Here is a 16,283-nt window from a genome sequence, read left to right as displayed (position 1 = left end):
ATTTTGTAGTATGATGCTACCTTTAAAACAATACCTGTGGCAATTGGGGAAACAGCATTTTGATATGTCAAATCGGAAGGATCCCAAACTTAATTTATAACAATAATGGAAAACTGCAACAAACCCGAAGCATGCATGCCTGGCTTTATTCGCATGCCGCCTTCTAAGTAAAATATCTCCAAAGTGGAGATGAAGTTTCCCCCACAAATGACAAGTGCAAGTTGTTCCTGGAATCCCCTGAGGGTTTGCTAGGTAGTCGGTTACCTCCACAGATTAAGCAGATGGCACTGAGAAGGCCTGTTTCTGTGTCATCCATTTCCAAAGGCAGGAGCTGGTTGGCAAAGGTGAACACAAGGTCCGTCAGAGGACCAAATCCAGCATTGTGCATCTGAGTTCGATTTAGGGTAAGGCCATCTGAAAAAGTCATGGTGTCTTGTTCTGGGGTATACCTGGTGCAAATTCTGAGAATCTGGAAGAAAAAACAAACAAACAGATTGGATGAATCTTCAAAACCAGCCTGTCCTCACAGCATCAATCAGCTCTGGGCGGGAGGTAGCATGAGGATTTCCAAGGTGCTCCCACATCCCAGGAGGCGCTCGGCCCCCTTTTCTGTTGTTGAGTGTCTCCTCAAACCCTTTCATTTAAAGACGCTAGCTTCACGGGCTGAAGTTATTTTAGAGAATAACAACTAAGACACAAGAAATCTCTGTCTAAAAGTAATCTATTGGAGTCAAATAAACATTTACCAAGGACCCACTTATGTCCTAGGCACTATGCCAGATGCTAGGGATAAAAAAATGAATGAGATTCTTTTTTAAAAAGAACTTACAGCCTACAAAAAAAAAAAGGGGGGGGGGAGTGTCAATATCTAATGTATTAAATACCTAGTGTATATCAAATATTACACATGCCCTACATTAAATCTTGCAAACGTGTCGGTGAAATGGATATTATTTATATATTACAGATGAGAGACTGAAGCTCAGAAGTGTTAAGCCATTTGCTCAGTGTCACACAGTTGACATGTGGCTGCATCGGATTCAAGCCCATGCTAGGCTCCCTCTTGCACTGCCTCTGATGCCCTGTCCCACAGACAACCATGACTCAGGCGCAGGAGCGGCCTGGCAGGGAGCTGGGAGCTCAGAAGGGAAGCTCAGACACAGCCAGGATGAACCCAGAGCAGAGGCAGCGTTGCAAGAAAGTCAAGATGTAGGGGCGGAATTTCCATCGTCAGGAAGCCTGGCTCACCCTGCCACCGTCTCCCAATCCTACCCGACGAATGGCCCTGCTGGTCACCCTGGGTCAGTGATCAGCAAACTGCGGCTCGCGAGCCACATGAGGCTCTTTCGCCCCTTGAATGTGGCTCTTCCACAAAATACCATGGATGGCCTGGGCGAGTCTATTTTGAAGAAGTGGCATTAGGAGAAGTTCAAGTTTAAAAATGTGGCTCTCAAAAGAAGTTTCAATCGTTGTACTGTTGACATTGGCTCTGCTGACTAATGAGTTTGCCCACCACTGCCCTAGGGCAACTGCTGCCAAGGAGTCACCTGCTCCTGTGCACGGTGCCACCAGAAAGCCCTCCTTCTGTAGACCGACAATCCCAGCTCGCCCCCTGCCCCGTGGATGGCAACTGCTGGGCAAAGTCAGGTGCTCAGTATCTATGGGCTCAAAACCTCAGACACCGGTCCGGCTGGGAATCGAATGGGAACTAAGTGAGTCTTTGCACTTCAGCACGCTGCCAAGATGGGACTGCGTGAGCTCTGTCCCTGCAAGCATGAAAGGAACCGGGGCTTGTCGGGAAGGAACGGGAGGCCAGGATTTAGACATCTGTGACCTGTCAGTGGCTCCCTTAGGCATCCGAGTCCGAACTGCAGGGCACACACACCTCCGCCCTACCATCCTCCTCAGCAGGGTTTTCCTCCTGAAAAGCTGCAAAGCATTTGGATTCTGGTGAAGCCTTTAAACCATGCCCAGTTGCTTCTCTCCCTAGAAAGTCCAAACCAAAGCCAAGTGCAAATGGGCTGCCCAGAGTGCAAGGTGCATGGCCTGAGATGGGAGAATGTCAACGTCTTTGCCAGCGGCCTCCGCCCCAGTCCTGCCCCCGCCGCCGGGCCCCCTGGGCAGCAGAGGTTGCCTAGGGAGGGAAATGGTGTGAGCTCATGGGAATGGAATGTGTTCCCTGAGGGACCTGCCACCTGCCCACTGGTCCCCCGGGAAGGACGTTGGTGGCTCAGGATCTGGGCCCATGGTTCCTGTTTCCAGACCAGCACGCCAGGAGCTGTTGTTTTAAAATGTGAAGGGGATTACGTGGGAATAAATGGAATGGCCTATTTTATTTAACCAACTTAGATCCAAAATATTTTGGTTTCCTTGCATAATCAATATAAAAACAATTAAAGAGGCATTTTAAAAAATATATTTTATTGATTTTTTACAGAGAGGAAGGGAGAGATAGAGAGCTAGAAATGTCGATAAGAGAGAAACACCGACCAGCTGCCTCTTGCACACCCCCCACTGGGGATGTGCCCGCAACCAATGTACATGCCCTTGACCGGAATCGAACCTGGGATCTTTCAGTCCGCAGACCGATGCTCTACCACTGAGCCTAACCGGTTTCGGCTAAAGAGGCATTTTACATGTGTATATAAGAAGTCTTTGAAATCAAGCGTGTATTTTTACTATTACAGCAAGCACTTCCGATGCTCAGCAGCCACAGGTGGCTTGTGGCTCCCATATTGGAGAGCGCACAGGTCGTGTGTGTGTGTGTGTGTGTGTGTGTGTGTGTGTGTGTATTTGTAGTGTGTGTGTGGTGTGTGTGTGTGTGTGTGTGTGTGTGAGCTCAGGACAGCCCATGAGGACCATCTGGGCTAACCCAATACCGATACAGCAGCTAATTTAAAGGAGTACTTTGCCTGTGCCAGGTACTAAATGCTTCACATGCATTAACCCAACCAGCTGTCCCAGCCGCCTTATTACCATTATACCCATTTCACTGAAATTATAACTGAGGCTTAGTTACATTGCTTCCTGAAATTCACAGCTCCAAATGACAGATCTGGGCCTGGAGCCCGGGAGTCTGGCTCTGAGCCCACCCTCTGAACCACTGACCGACTGCCTCAGGGACTTCTGGTGACGGTGACCTCCCCGGTAACTGCCCCGCCCCACACCCCAGCGGAGAAGGCCAGGACTCAGACCCAGACCCTCCTCCCGACGGCCCAGTGGCCAGAGGCGATGCTGAAGCCTGGACCAAGCTATGGGGCTCCAGGCCAGAGCTCGCTCCTTGCCAGACTGAGGGAGGGGGGCCTGCTGCTGAGTCCGGGGAGGCGGGAGGGTCAGGGCCCTGTGGGAACGGCCCTGGGTGGCAGTACAGTCACAGGCCCGGGGACCCCAGGACCACAAATCAGGTTGGCAGGCAGGCGGTCACGTTTGCGTCACGGAAAGCAAGGTGCGGCTGGGACTGGCGTGGGAATGTTTTCCTGGCGGGAGTGAGGGCAGCAGGTGGCAGGTCCCGGGGAAGCCCCGCGTCCCACAGGGCAAGACCCCACCCTGGAGGCCTCCACACACGCAGTCCTCAGACGGCAGCCCGTGGCCTGAAATTCCAGTTTGGATCTTCAGCTCATTTGCCCATGCACCCATCCACCCATTCACAAATATCCAGCGAATGCCTCGTTTGGGCCTGGGATTCTGCCACGCGACCAACCCCGGTGTGGCCCTGCCCTCGCTGAGCCAACGGTCCAGTGTAGACACCACCAGGAAACACGGTTCTAGCTACAGTGGATCTGAAGCGCAACCGGGAGCGTGTTCCCAGCACAGCACCAGCCCGCAGGCAGGCGACCATCAGGACAGACCATGCACAGTGCAAGGCTTTGGTGGCTGAGAAGGGGTGGCACTAGGTTCCAGCTAGTGGTACCACCTCGACCTTCCCTTCCAGGAGCTGAGAAGCACCTCAGCCCCTGCCTGTCTGTCCTTCTGGTCTGTGTCTCCCTCTATCCACACATCAATGGCATGGATGAGAAGATGCTTCCCAACAGCTCAGCCAGTTGACATTCTCACGCCATGAGTGCTCTTTGAAGCTGTGCACTCTCAGGATCTTGGCATTAACTGCCTTTGCTATACATTTGTGGGAGCTCCTGTCTGGGGCCAAATTAGCATTTCTTCTGCCTTGTGTCATATGACGGGGAAGCCTCTGCCCTTCTCAGGGCTTATGCCAGTTTTGTTGCTGCTTTCAGAATCCCTGACTTGGGACCTACCGCATGTCCCATTATGTTCATAACCTTATTTAAGCCCATTTAAGGGACTTGGTGCCAAGGAGGTGGCAGGAAGAGAGATCAGGGAACCGGAGCCTCCGGAGGTCTTCAAAGCATCTCAGTCTTCGATTCCGCCCGCCCCGAGCCCCTTGCTAACAGGTCAGAAGGGCACCTACCAGGATGTCCAGACAGGCGGCCTTCAGCAGGGTGATCTGGTCTGCGATGGTCAAGCTGGTGAAGCCTGGCAGGCGTTTAGCAAACTCCACGATCTTGATAATGCACTTGGTGGCCAGTTCACTGAACTTGTCCCAGAGGCCCAGGTCCAGTCGGACTCGATGGTCAGCACTGGAATTCTAAGAGGGAGAGAAGACACCACAGTTGCTGGGGAGACCCGTGGGAGGCAGGAAACTCAGCACATTTCCTGATAATGCGCCTGCACGTCAGTCTTAATCAGGGAGCGTCCTGGTGGTTTGGACGAGTTTTCAGCTTGGATTTGCCTTTTAAAAATGCTCAAAATTGTATTCCTTACCACCTGATCACCAAATGATAGGTGAGGGGGATTTCTCTTTGTGCAACTATCCTATATAATAAAAGTCTAATTTGCTAAGTGTCTGGTCGTCCAGTCGGTCGTTCAACCAATCAAAGTGTAATATGCTAAGGCCACTCAACTGATTGATATGATGTGCACTGACCACTAGAGGGCAGAAAGTCAACCAGTCGCTATGACGGGCATGGACCACTAGGGGGCAGATGCTCTAACTAACTGGAAGGTTAGCTTGCTGCTGGGGTCTGGCCGATCAAGACTAAGCAAGAAAGGCCGGACATGCCCTCGAGCCCTCCCAAGGGACCTCCCAAGGTCCCTCCTGGCTGGCCAACCTCCCGCATCCCTCCCCAGCCTCAATTGTGCACCGGCGAGGTTCCTTGGCCTGGCCTGCACCCTCTCGCAATTCAGGACCCCTCTGAGGATGTCTGAGAGGGTGTTCTGCTCCAATCCTGCAGGCCAGGCTGGGGGGTCCCTACCGGTGCACAAATTCGTGCACTGGGCCTCTAGATCCAATAATAAATGCCACAATAATGGAATAAGGAATCACCATGCTAGAACTCTGATGAATGACTGGCTCTAGGCACTGACCATCAGTAGTTGCTATTATCTTAAAAAGAGGCAGCCTGCCAATTGGGTGTCCTGATGGAAACACGGACCACCGCCTCTGAAACGTCAACCCAGAATCACAGCGAGCATCTAGCTCTAATTACAGGAAAGCCAGGAGACAGAGGAGCGTGCTGAACTACATCACCCGGGATGCGACTGTCAACACCCAAGAGGCGAGAGATCCCATAAACCCAAAGGACTGCTTTCTTCAACAGATACATTGCCAGGGGAATAAAGAAATGGAAAGGGAGCCGAAGCCGGTTTGGCTCAGTGGTAGAGCGTTGGTCTGCGGACTGAAAGGTCCCAGGTTCGATTCTGGCCAAGGGCATGTACATTGGTTGCGGGCACATTCCCGGTAGGGGGTGTGCAAGAGGCAGCTGATGGATGTTTCTCTCTCATCGACATTTCTAGCTCTCTATCTCTCTCTCCTCCTCTCTGTAAAAAAAAAAAAAAAAAAAATCAATAAGATATATTAAAAAAAAAGAAAAGAAAAGAAATGGAAAGGGAATCCTATAGATTAACAATAGCTCCACTCAGAGGCTCATTAACTGATGAATGAATAAGCTGTGACACACCAAGCCTCAGAGGGCTAGTCAGCAATGATGACAAAGGAAGCTTATATCTGACTGCATACGTCTGCCAAACTCATAAGACTACACCTTTAAAAAAGATAAAATTTGCATTGTTCATTTGACTTGACTTTTTTTTTTTAATTTATTTTTTTAAAATATATTTTTTATTGATTCTTTTACAGAGAGGGAGAGGGATAGAAAGTTAGAAACCTCAATGAGAGAGAAACATCCATCAGCTGCCTCCTGCATACCCTCTAACGGGAATGTGCCCACAACCAAGGTACATGCCCTTGACCGGAATCAAACCTGGGACCTTTCAGTCCACAGACTGATGCTCTGTCCACTGAGCCAAACCGGTTTCGGCTTGACTTGACTTTGAGGTGACATTTCATAAATTATAACCTGATAGATTATAAAGAAAAAAGGGAATGAGCATCTCTTAGTACTATATTTGTAATTTGGACCTCTGAAAATTTTCTCTCTACAAATGTACAATGGTTTGGCCCATTTTTGCAGAAGAAGAAAACACTGCCTTACATCCTCAGTTATAGTGTAGGTAGCCTACGCTTTGGATTTTCAATATATGTTGCTCTACTGGCATGGTGTCTGTATATATTTCCGTAATGGTATACAATAATTTCTACTCGTCCATAGATGCTAGTATTTCCTTTACTGAATATAATGAGGGGAGAGAATATTTCAAGAATTGGAAAAAGTAAAACATAATTAGTAAAGAATTAAATATGTAAGTAAACAGATTTTACTTTCAGCCCCTTGCAGCCCAAATCAGGATCCCCCACCCCTGCCTTGCCCCCTTCCTTCCCCGTCTCCTGCTCGATGTTTATGGCACTGATCTCCTAACACACCCTGCCAGGCACTCATTACACAGGGCTTCTTGTCTCATTTTTTAAAAGATATATTTTGATTGATTTCAGAGAGGAAGGGAGAAGAAGAGAGAGAAAGAAACATCAATGATAAGAATCACTGATCGACTGCCTCCTGCTCGCCCCCTACTAGGGATCGAGTCTGCAACCCAGGCATGTGTCCTTGATGGAACTGAACCATGACCTCCTGCTTCATAGGTTGACACCCAACCACTGAGCCATACCTGCCGGGCTCGTCTCATTTTTCATTCCTGTCTCGTGCCTACAACATTGACTGGCGCATGGCACTTAAAAGACATATGAGCTGAATGAATCAATGAGTGAATGAAGTTCCCATAAGCCCGTGGTTATTTAAAATGTCTCAGGATGCCAGAATCGGTTTGGCTGAGTGGATAGAGCGTCGGCCTGAGGACTGGAAGGTCCCAGGTTTGATTCTGGTCAAGGACATGTACCTTGGTTGCGGGCACAAACCCAGTGGGGGCTGTGCAGGAGGCAGCTGGTCGATGTTTCTCTCTCATCGATGTTTCTAGCTCTTTATCCCTCTCCCTTCCTCTCTGTAAAAAAAAAAATCAATAAAATATATTTAAAAAAATAAATAAAGTAAAATGTCTCAGGACAACTACGGTTTTGAGGCAGAGGCTCTCCTAGGCTGGGGCCTGGGCCCCTCCCAAGGCCTCCGTTGCCTCTGAAGGTGGATCTGAGCTACCCAAGGAAAGGAAAGGCTCCAGGCCTGAGTGGGGCCTGACAGATATCAGTTAAGGGTACCATGCACCCCCCACTCACGCCCTCAGTTCCTCCCCTCAGTGGAAATCAGTTCACGGAGCCAGTAAAAACCAGCTCCTGCCTTGAATGCTGGTGAGCAAAGCCAGAAAGAAAGGGTGGCAGCATCAGGAATGCCATCCGTGCCCTGCAAAGCCGGTGGTGGCCCGCGCTGCCTTCTGCGCTGCTCTTTGCGGGGAGCAGGCGTGCTCCCTCCAGATTTATGGTCCTCCCTCCTCAAGGGCCCTGGCGGAATGCAGTGCACTCGGGGGAACGTAAGATCAAGATGTGCGCCATTCGGGCTGTAATTAAATTTAATAGGCAGTTTATCCGGTTGGGAGGGAGGCGCGATGGAGGGGGGGAAAGGGGGCGAAGGGGGGGCCGCGCCTACTGGCGGGGGAATCATCCTGCCAGGGAGCATCCATCCGGAAAGAAAGACATCGGCCAGGCCAGGCCAGTGTGAACGCCATCAGCGTCGGAGGAGGTTACTCCATCACGCCGGGGCCGAGAGGGAGCGGCCCGTGGCGCCTGCTATTAGAAATAATGCACGGCCGTCCCCGCGGCATGTAAATCTCGCTCACCATTATGCAAACTGAAGGGAAGAGGCAGTTAATAAAACACAAAATAACCCGGTGTTTTATGGGACTGCGCGCTGGATTCATGGGCGCCAGGCTGGGAACGGCTTATATATTATCTCCCAGCTGCGGCCGACGGACAGCGGCCTGGGGTGGCTGGGGATGGAGGTGGCTGGGGGGTGGGGAGTGGGGTGGCTCGGAGACTCGGAGGACGGGTGGGTTTTCTGCAGCTTTTCTGAAACCAGGGTGGGAGGTAGGGGTGGGGAGTGGACAGGGAGAAATGGGGTGGAGAGGCAAAGCAGAAGGGGGCGAGGCAGGCCTCCCCCAAACTCCCCACCCCCTTGGCTGCCTTGGACCTGGAGGGAACCCCCTCTCCAGGCAGTAGCCCCAGCCTCCTTCCCAGAATGCTGTGCAGCAGCGGCGGCCCTGAGGGAGGGCTCACCCTGGGGCCTCCTGCAGCAGCAGCAGCAACGCCCAACTCCGCTCTGAAATCCCCTCAAAGGGCCGTTTTGTCAGCAGCCGAGTCCCTTTCTGCAGGCTGGTCCGTCGCTGTTTTTCCAACCGGCCTTGCTTTCAGGACAAGACCCAAAAATGCAGGTGGGTGGGAGGCATCACCAGTATCTTCAAAATCCCACGTGGCAGCTCCCGGGGTGTAATCAGAGCTGCTGCTTGCTCTTTTAGGCTAAAGAGGGACCTGCACTTCTTCAAAAGGAAGAGGCCTTAGTTAAGGTTCCCTGGGAATGCTGGGGACCCGCTGAGGCGGCCCCCTTCCCCCGGGCCTGCAGTCTTCGCCCTCCGACCATGCTGGTGGCCTTGCACATTCTGGCCCTACCCTCAGCCTGTTCTCTCTCTCCCCCCAAGGTTCCGTCACCCACATTCCATTTCTCTCTGTCTGGGTTTCTCATGGAACAGCCCCTTGGTTGGGCTTACCGCAGCCAGGCGCTCCCTTTCCTTCCCACCACGCCCTCCTGAGTCATCCCTAGCCCTAGCCCTAGCCCTGACCCTGACCCTGACCCTAACTCTAACCTCCCCCTCCTCCCTGGGAGGCCAATCAACCTCCGACCTCCGTGTGTCCGATTCTGATTCTCAGCTGATCACAGTGTTAGTTGTTAAAACAAAAGCCAAGGCCACTCGTGGCTGGGACATCTCACAACATCCTTCTTTTCCAAACGCTCACCTCCTGAAAATCTTTAGGAGCGTAACGGTTCTGCTGGTGCCTATCGTTTCCAAGTAGACCCGTGGTCGGCAAACTCATTCGTCAACAGAGCCAACTATCAACAGTACAGTGATTGAAATTTCTTTTGAGAGCCGAAAACCGACTTCTGCGCACGGGCCACGAAGTTTCAATCGCACTGTACGTGGGTGCCCGCACATGGTATTTTGTGGAAGAGCCACACTCAAGGGGCCAAAGAGCCGCATGTGGCTCACGAGCCGCAGTTTGCAGACCACTGGAGTAGGTTAAGGCTCCTTATGTCTCCAGAGCTCACCCTCTCAGCCCCGCGGAGGGCAGCCGATGTCCCATGAAGCTCTGTAAGGCAATGAAGGGCCCTGCACGCAGGAGCATACGCAGCTGAGCTGACAGCCACCCACCCCTTTATTTTCCCAGTAGCCCAGGAGGTAGGTACTATCTAAACCCCACTATACAGAGAGGGAAGCTGAGGCTCCATGAGGATCCATGGTCATGAAACTCCTAAGTAGCACAGGCAAGACTCGAACCTGGGCCTAAGCAGCCCCAAAGCCTAAATGAGGTCGTGGCTAGGGTTTGTTTTAAGGAAGCAGAGTTACGTGTCCCCAGAGCTGGGAGGTTTCCTCTGGTTCACACCCTCATTCCATTTTGGAGAGCTCCATACAGGAGCCACACCCCCACTCCCCACTTTTCCACATGGAACCCCCTCCCATCCCTTGTGCTTGGAGGGGCCACTGGTTAGAAATCTTCCCAAGGACTCTAGCTCTGAAGCGCCCTCTGCCGAGGGCCTGGGCACAGAAGGTGGAGGGCATGTGTCCCTGCCTCCCCTCCCCATGGGCCTGCCCAAATTAGGGAAGAAGAAGGAAGTGCCCTCTCCAACATCTGTAGGTGGGCGGCCAGCTGCCTCTCCCGTTCCTCTCTGCCTACGTGTTCCCAAGGCATCCGGCAGAGATGCCAGGCTGGCGAAGGTGGCAGGGAGTGTCCTGGCCGTGGGAGCCACCGCCCAGCTAAAAAGAGCTCTCGCTAAAGAATAAAAATAAAAATGCTCGCTCGAAACTTGCCGAGAATGTGTTATGGCTGCTGTTATGTATTTATACCCCCAGCCACTTCCAGAGAGGATTTGGAGCGGCTTATGATAAAAACAGGGCTCGGTCTGTGTGCAGAGAGCAGAACCCACGGGACATCCGGCAGCCTCGCTCCTGCCAACGGGCCACCCGCCCCAGAGGGAGGCTGGCCGCCCGGGGCTGTGGGTCCGGCCTCTGAAGATGGAACCGGGTGCTGCCCCTTCCCCTGCTGGGCACGAGGCGCAGAAAGCCCCTGCCACGTGCTTAGAACAGTGGGCCCAGCAGGGGACGGACATGTTAAAATCATTCAGAAGAACAAGAAAAACAAAAAGCAAAAACAATTTAACTAAATCAATAACCAAAAATATGATATAAAGAAGCAGCCAAAAAATGCAGAGACATGGAGAATGGGACAAAATCTTTCATGGTCAGGGACCTAGAGGGGCAGAGAGTAGGAGCAGTGATTGACAGGAAGAAAAAAAAAGACAGAGTAGGAGAAACAGATGACCCATCACCCTCACCCCCGAAACACCATGTGACCAAAAGGCGCAGGGGTGAATGGGAAGGGGCTCTGGATGCCCCCACCCCCCACCTTAAGGCAGAAGCAGACCCCAAGAATCACTTCACACCCCCTGCATTCACTGTTCTTTTCTCTACCTGGCAACACCGTTTCATCTCGTGTTCTGGCCTTTCATACTCTTCTTTTCCTAGCACACCTGTCACCAAACCAGCAAGTGCTGATATATATGCATTTAAAAATATATATATTTTTACTGATTTCAGAGAGGAAGGGAGAAGGAGATAGAAACATCCATGGCGAGAGAGAATGATCAATTGGCCATCTCCTGCACGCCCCCTACTGGGGATGGGGCCCACAACATGGGCATGCGCCCTTGACTGGAATCAAATTTGGTACCCTTCAGTCCTCAGGCTGATGCTCTATCCACTGAGCCAAACCGGCTAGGGCTATACTTGCATTTTTTAAAAAAGTATGTTTACTAGCACCTAGGCAAACAACATAAGCCACTGAAAGAGCACAGAATAGTATTCTAGTTATATTCATTCATTCAACAAATATTCACTGAGTGCCACACACTAGGAATATACATCAAGGAACATATTATGTACGATATACACTTTAAAAATTCAAGTACCTCATGACGTCTCTACCAGCTCATTCCAGACCAGAGAACATACGCCTCCGACCTTTGCTCCCACTTCCTCTCCCTCCCTCTTCTCTCTATTTCTAGCCTCAGGGAGAGCCCTTCCAAGCAGAACACCACCTCCCTACCTGGGGAAGGGCCACTCCTATTTTATGCTTTTCCAGGCCTTGGTTTACGGGTGATACACAAGGTAGACCCTGGCCCAGGGGGGCCCGATAATCCTGGGGGATCTTACACGCGGATCGGTGTTTTTAAAAGACTGATCCCTTGTCCCCACCGGGCTCCGTACATGTGTCCGCTGTGACCCATGGTCTCCTTCACCAGACCCGAGTCCCTGCCAGCAGCAAGCTTACCTTCCTGCTCATGTGGCCAGTGCCTCCAGCAAGGCCTGGCGCACAGGAAGTGCTCAATTCCAGTTTCTCGGGTGTGTGTGTGCGTGTGTGTGTATGTGTGCCCGTGTGACTGATTGGAGGAAACGCCTGCCGCACAGAGAGCGTCCAAGGGCGACTCCAAGAAGGAGGTGGAGCGTCCAAGGGCGACTCCAAGAAGGAGGTGGAGCGTCCAAGGGCGACTCCAGGAAGGAGGTGCAGCCCCAGGGCCAACAGGCACGTCCTGGGCAGAGTTTTGCGGGGGGGGGGGGGGGGGGGGGGGGGGGAGGGGTCCCCTCCAGGGCCAGGGCAGAGCCTGTGCTTGTGTGCATATGTGTGTGTGTGCGCGTGTGTGTGTACATACGTGTCTGTGCCCATCCTGCAGCAGCCCGGGAGTGGGGAGCGCCTTACCGTGGTGTACTTGCCCAGCTGGCAGAGCGAGGGGAAGGTTTCCTGGTGCGCTTTTCGGATCTTCTCTGTGAGATCGTCCAGCTCTGCCGTCATTTCATAGCTCTCCGTGCATTCCTGCTTCGTTGGCTCCTTCTTCTTCTTGTTCCTGTCATTCCTGACAGCTGGAAACGAGAGACAAGGCACGTCAGGGGCACTGGCGGCGGGGCCCGCACTGCCTGAGCTGGGAGGGCCCGTCTCCCCACGCCTCGGGTTCCTTGGACACTGGGAACAGAAACAGCGGGAAAAGGTGCTGCAAACACATCTCCCGAGGAGAGAGGCTGGGGCTGGGAGGCTGCAGAGCACGGGCTTGTCCTTCTGAGTGAGCACATGCCGTCCTGGAGGGGGGCGTGGGCTCGCCCAGGGGGCCGAGCGGCTGTGTGGAGAGAACTGGCTTCATGGCCCGGGCCTCACAGAGAGCACGCTCTGCTCCAAGTCCAGGGTGAGGGCCCAGAGGCATCACAAAGGAACCTGCCCGCCTGGGAGACCTGCCCCCAAACAACACGGCAGGGGAGTGGGAGGAGGGAGGCATCATACTCTGCAATTCCAAACTAAGCTTTCTGGTTTGACACTTTGCTTTTCAGTTTTCTGAGTTCACTACCTGGCACTTTTGGAAAAATTCCTCTTACAGGTAATGGGATTATGGTTTTTGTCCCTTCATGCTTTTCTGCTCCCTAAATTTTCTTTATCCATTGTATGTCTCATCACTGATCAAGTTATTTAAACAACAATAGTTTTGAACTCTCAGCCTGGACAACCATTCATTCATTATTCATTTACTCACTCACTTATTCACCCACAGCCACTGCACAGCTTGTCTGGCCCCTGGCCCTCAGCAGGTGTGTCTTGGGCCCCACACGCCCCACCCAGCTCAGCACCGGGCAGAGCCGGCCCCCAGGACCCCGGGGCAGTGGAAGCCGGAGCCTCCTCTATTTCTATAAGATGCTCAGAATAAGCAGATTTCATAGCCAGAAAGCAGACCAGTGGTCGCCCAGGGCTGGGGTGGCGGGTGGATGGGGAGTGACAGCCAGAGGGTATGGGGTTTCTTTTTGGGAGGCGATGGATGAAATGTTCTAGAGTTGGAACATCCTAGCAGCTGTACAACCTCGTGGATATACTACAGGTCATGGAATGCATGTCACACTGTGTGAATTATACCTTCAAACAAGAACAACCCATGCCCTAACCGGTTTGGCTCAGTGGATAGAGCATCAGCCTGTGGACTCAAGGGTCCCAGGTTCAATTCCGGTCAAGGGCATGTACCTTGGACGTAGGCACATCCCCAGTAGGGAGTGTGCAGGAGGCAGCTGATCGATGTTTCTCTCCCATCGATGTTTCTAAGTCTCTATGCCTCTCCTTTCCTCTCTGTAAAGAATCAATAAAATATATTTAAAAAACAAAACAAACAATAAACAAAAAAAGACCAACCCAGAGCCCCGAGGGAGGTCCCAAGTCACTGGACACCAGGAACTGCTCTGAACCAGAAGCCAAGATGGCACTCATGAGCACCTAACACAGCGGTCACAGTAATGCCCTGACTGGCTACTTAGCAAGGGCTGGCGGTTGCCTTAAGCAACAAGGAATTCCAGCCCATTGCACTCCCCAGCGAGCCAGGTGAGGAGCACACTGCAGTCCCATTTCTACACTCTAGGAGCCTGAGGCCCAAGATCTTCCTCTTTGCAAGCAATCAAGTCAGGATTTCAGAGGAATGTACAGAAAAGCTGAGAGGAACCACACACCCCAAATTACCCACCACCCAACCCCCAGGCAGGACTGGGCCTGCGTTTGCATTCCTGAGCATTCTGTTTTCCACGGCCCCCTAGACAGCTCAGATAAGCAAGCCCAGCTTGGGAAGTGTTACCTAGGAGGGAGGGGACACTCTGAGTGGCCACCCCTGAGCTTGAAGGTGAAGAAGGGTAAGGTCAGGGGGAAGGGGACCTCAGTGAGCTGCAGCAGGTCGCCCCGTGGGGGCACTGGGTTGGGCGGTGCAGTAACAATGCCCACCATTTGCAGAATAACAGCTGCAAAGCCAAAGCTCCAACAACTTCTGTGATTTGGGGCCTCAATGTGAACTCTTAGCTGCTGACCAGTCAATGGCCAGGGGACCCGTGTGTAGTAGCCCCCTGCTCCCTTCCAGACTACGCCTGCTCTCTCGAAGCTGAATGCCTCGCCATGTCCCCCCTGCCCCCATGGCCAAAGGACTCCCAGACTCTTGGAAACTGCCCTGCAACTGCAAAGCGCAGGGACACCTCTGGTGATCGCTCCCCAATTAGGCAAAGGTTCCTCCGTTCATGGACAAGTGTTCTGGGCACGTGGCCTCAGCAGCTGCTTTGCTCCATGGCTGCAGACGGCTGTGGAATGCAGACATGGTATCTGGGCCAGGCGCGGGGACGGCTGCCAAGAGCCGAGGAGTCAGGCGATGGTGCACTGCCTGCAACACCACGCGGGATGCGGGCCTGAGAACGGCGCTCTGTCCAGCTCCCGGATTCCTGGTCAGCAGGTGCTGGGACCAGGCAGAAGCTCCCACCTCCTGTGTAGGGCACCCATGCAAGGCAGGGGTGACAGAGGCGATGTGGAGGGCAGGGGATCTAGTACGCCACCAGCTCCTCTGCTTTCCATCTCACAGGAGTCCAGGCCTCTCTCTCTTAGGACGGCAGCACTCTCCCAGACATCTACGGGGTGGGAAGGAGTGAGGCTGCGGTCACACAGGAAGAGGTGGCTGAGGCCCTTCCACGTGGATACGGGTGGAGCTGAACACAGAGGGGTTCATGCTGTGCGTGGCAATGATGCTTTTGAAGAAGCCACCTGATAACCCCAATGAGCAGGAGGACTCATTTTTCCTTCACTGTTTTGTCCATTCATTCATTCATTCAACAAATACGTTTTGAGCCTCTACTAGGTGCCACCTGCCGTGGGGATAAAATGGTGAGCCACACAGATGGCTACTCCTGCCACGGCGCTCACTTATGGTGGGAGGCAGACATTAATCATATAGTAATGATGATGGTAATAATAATAAGCATAATATTGGCATCACTATTGTTATATGACTGTGACTCATATTGGAGTATTATTATAATACTGAAAGTGTTCACTACAACTATCATGGCAGCTATGGGGCACTCGATCAACCCTGTATTCATATTAGGTTATTCAATCTTCACAAAACCTGATGGGGAGGTATCATTATTGTACCCATTTAGCAGATGAGAAAACTGAGGCACAGAAGGGTAAGTCCCCTGCCCAAGGCCATGCATCCTGTAAGTGATAGAGCCGGGATTTGAACTCAAAAAACCTGGCTCCATGGCCTTCATGCTTTTAAAAAATATATATATATATATATATTTTATTGATTTTTTTACAGACAGGAAGAGCAAGGAATAGAGAATTAGAAACATCGATGGGAGAGAAACATGGATCAGCTGCCTCCTGCACACCTCCTACTGGGGATGTGCCCGCAACCAAGTTACATGCCCTAGATCGGAATCGAACCTGGGACCTTTCAGTCTGCAGACCGATGCTCTTTCCACTGAGCCAAACCGGTTAGGGTATGGCCTTCATTCTTAACCACTGAGCTCTGCCAGGTGTGTCACACACATACATGATTCCGCAGCATGGCAAATGCTATGAAGGATGCTGCAGGAGCACTGCATGTGTATGACAGGTATGTGTGTGTGTGTGTGTGTGTGTGTGTGTGTGTGTGTGTCTGTGTAGGGGCAGAGGGAGGGTCCGGGTTCAGGAAGCCGATGCTGGGGCACGGGGAGGGTGAACTGACAGGAAGGGTGGAGTGGTGGCTGGGAGCCTGGGCTGTGAAACTGATGCCCACCCAAGGGCTGCCTGTGATGTTGGGTGGCTGCTCTTCTCTCAC

At 52.3% G+C, this 16,283-nt stretch overlaps 1 protein-coding gene across 5 annotated transcripts in view; it reads right to left on the bottom strand.

The window, feature by feature from the left end:
• Positions 1–16,283, bottom strand: part of RARB (retinoic acid receptor beta) — a 625,020-nt gene that overhangs the window by 4,139 nt on the left and 604,598 nt on the right. For all 5 annotated transcript variants that reach the window (XM_084902993.1, XM_084902995.1, XM_084902994.1 and 2 more), the window contains 3 exons: positions 12,380–12,540; positions 4,424–4,600; positions 265–469 (listed from right to left, as the gene is read on the bottom strand). In XM_084902993.1, the coding sequence (XP_084759119.1) occupies positions 265–469; positions 4,424–4,600; positions 12,380–12,540 (543 nt within the window). The remainder of the gene's footprint in view (positions 1–264; positions 470–4,423; positions 4,601–12,379; positions 12,541–16,283) is intronic.

The sequence above is a fragment of the Pipistrellus hanaki genome (assembly GCF_964339955.1).
Source record: "Pipistrellus hanaki genome assembly, chromosome: 13".
Lineage (NCBI taxonomy): Eukaryota > Metazoa > Chordata > Mammalia > Chiroptera > Vespertilionidae > Pipistrellus > Pipistrellus hanaki.
This window is presented reverse-complemented; position numbering and strand designations above follow the sequence as displayed.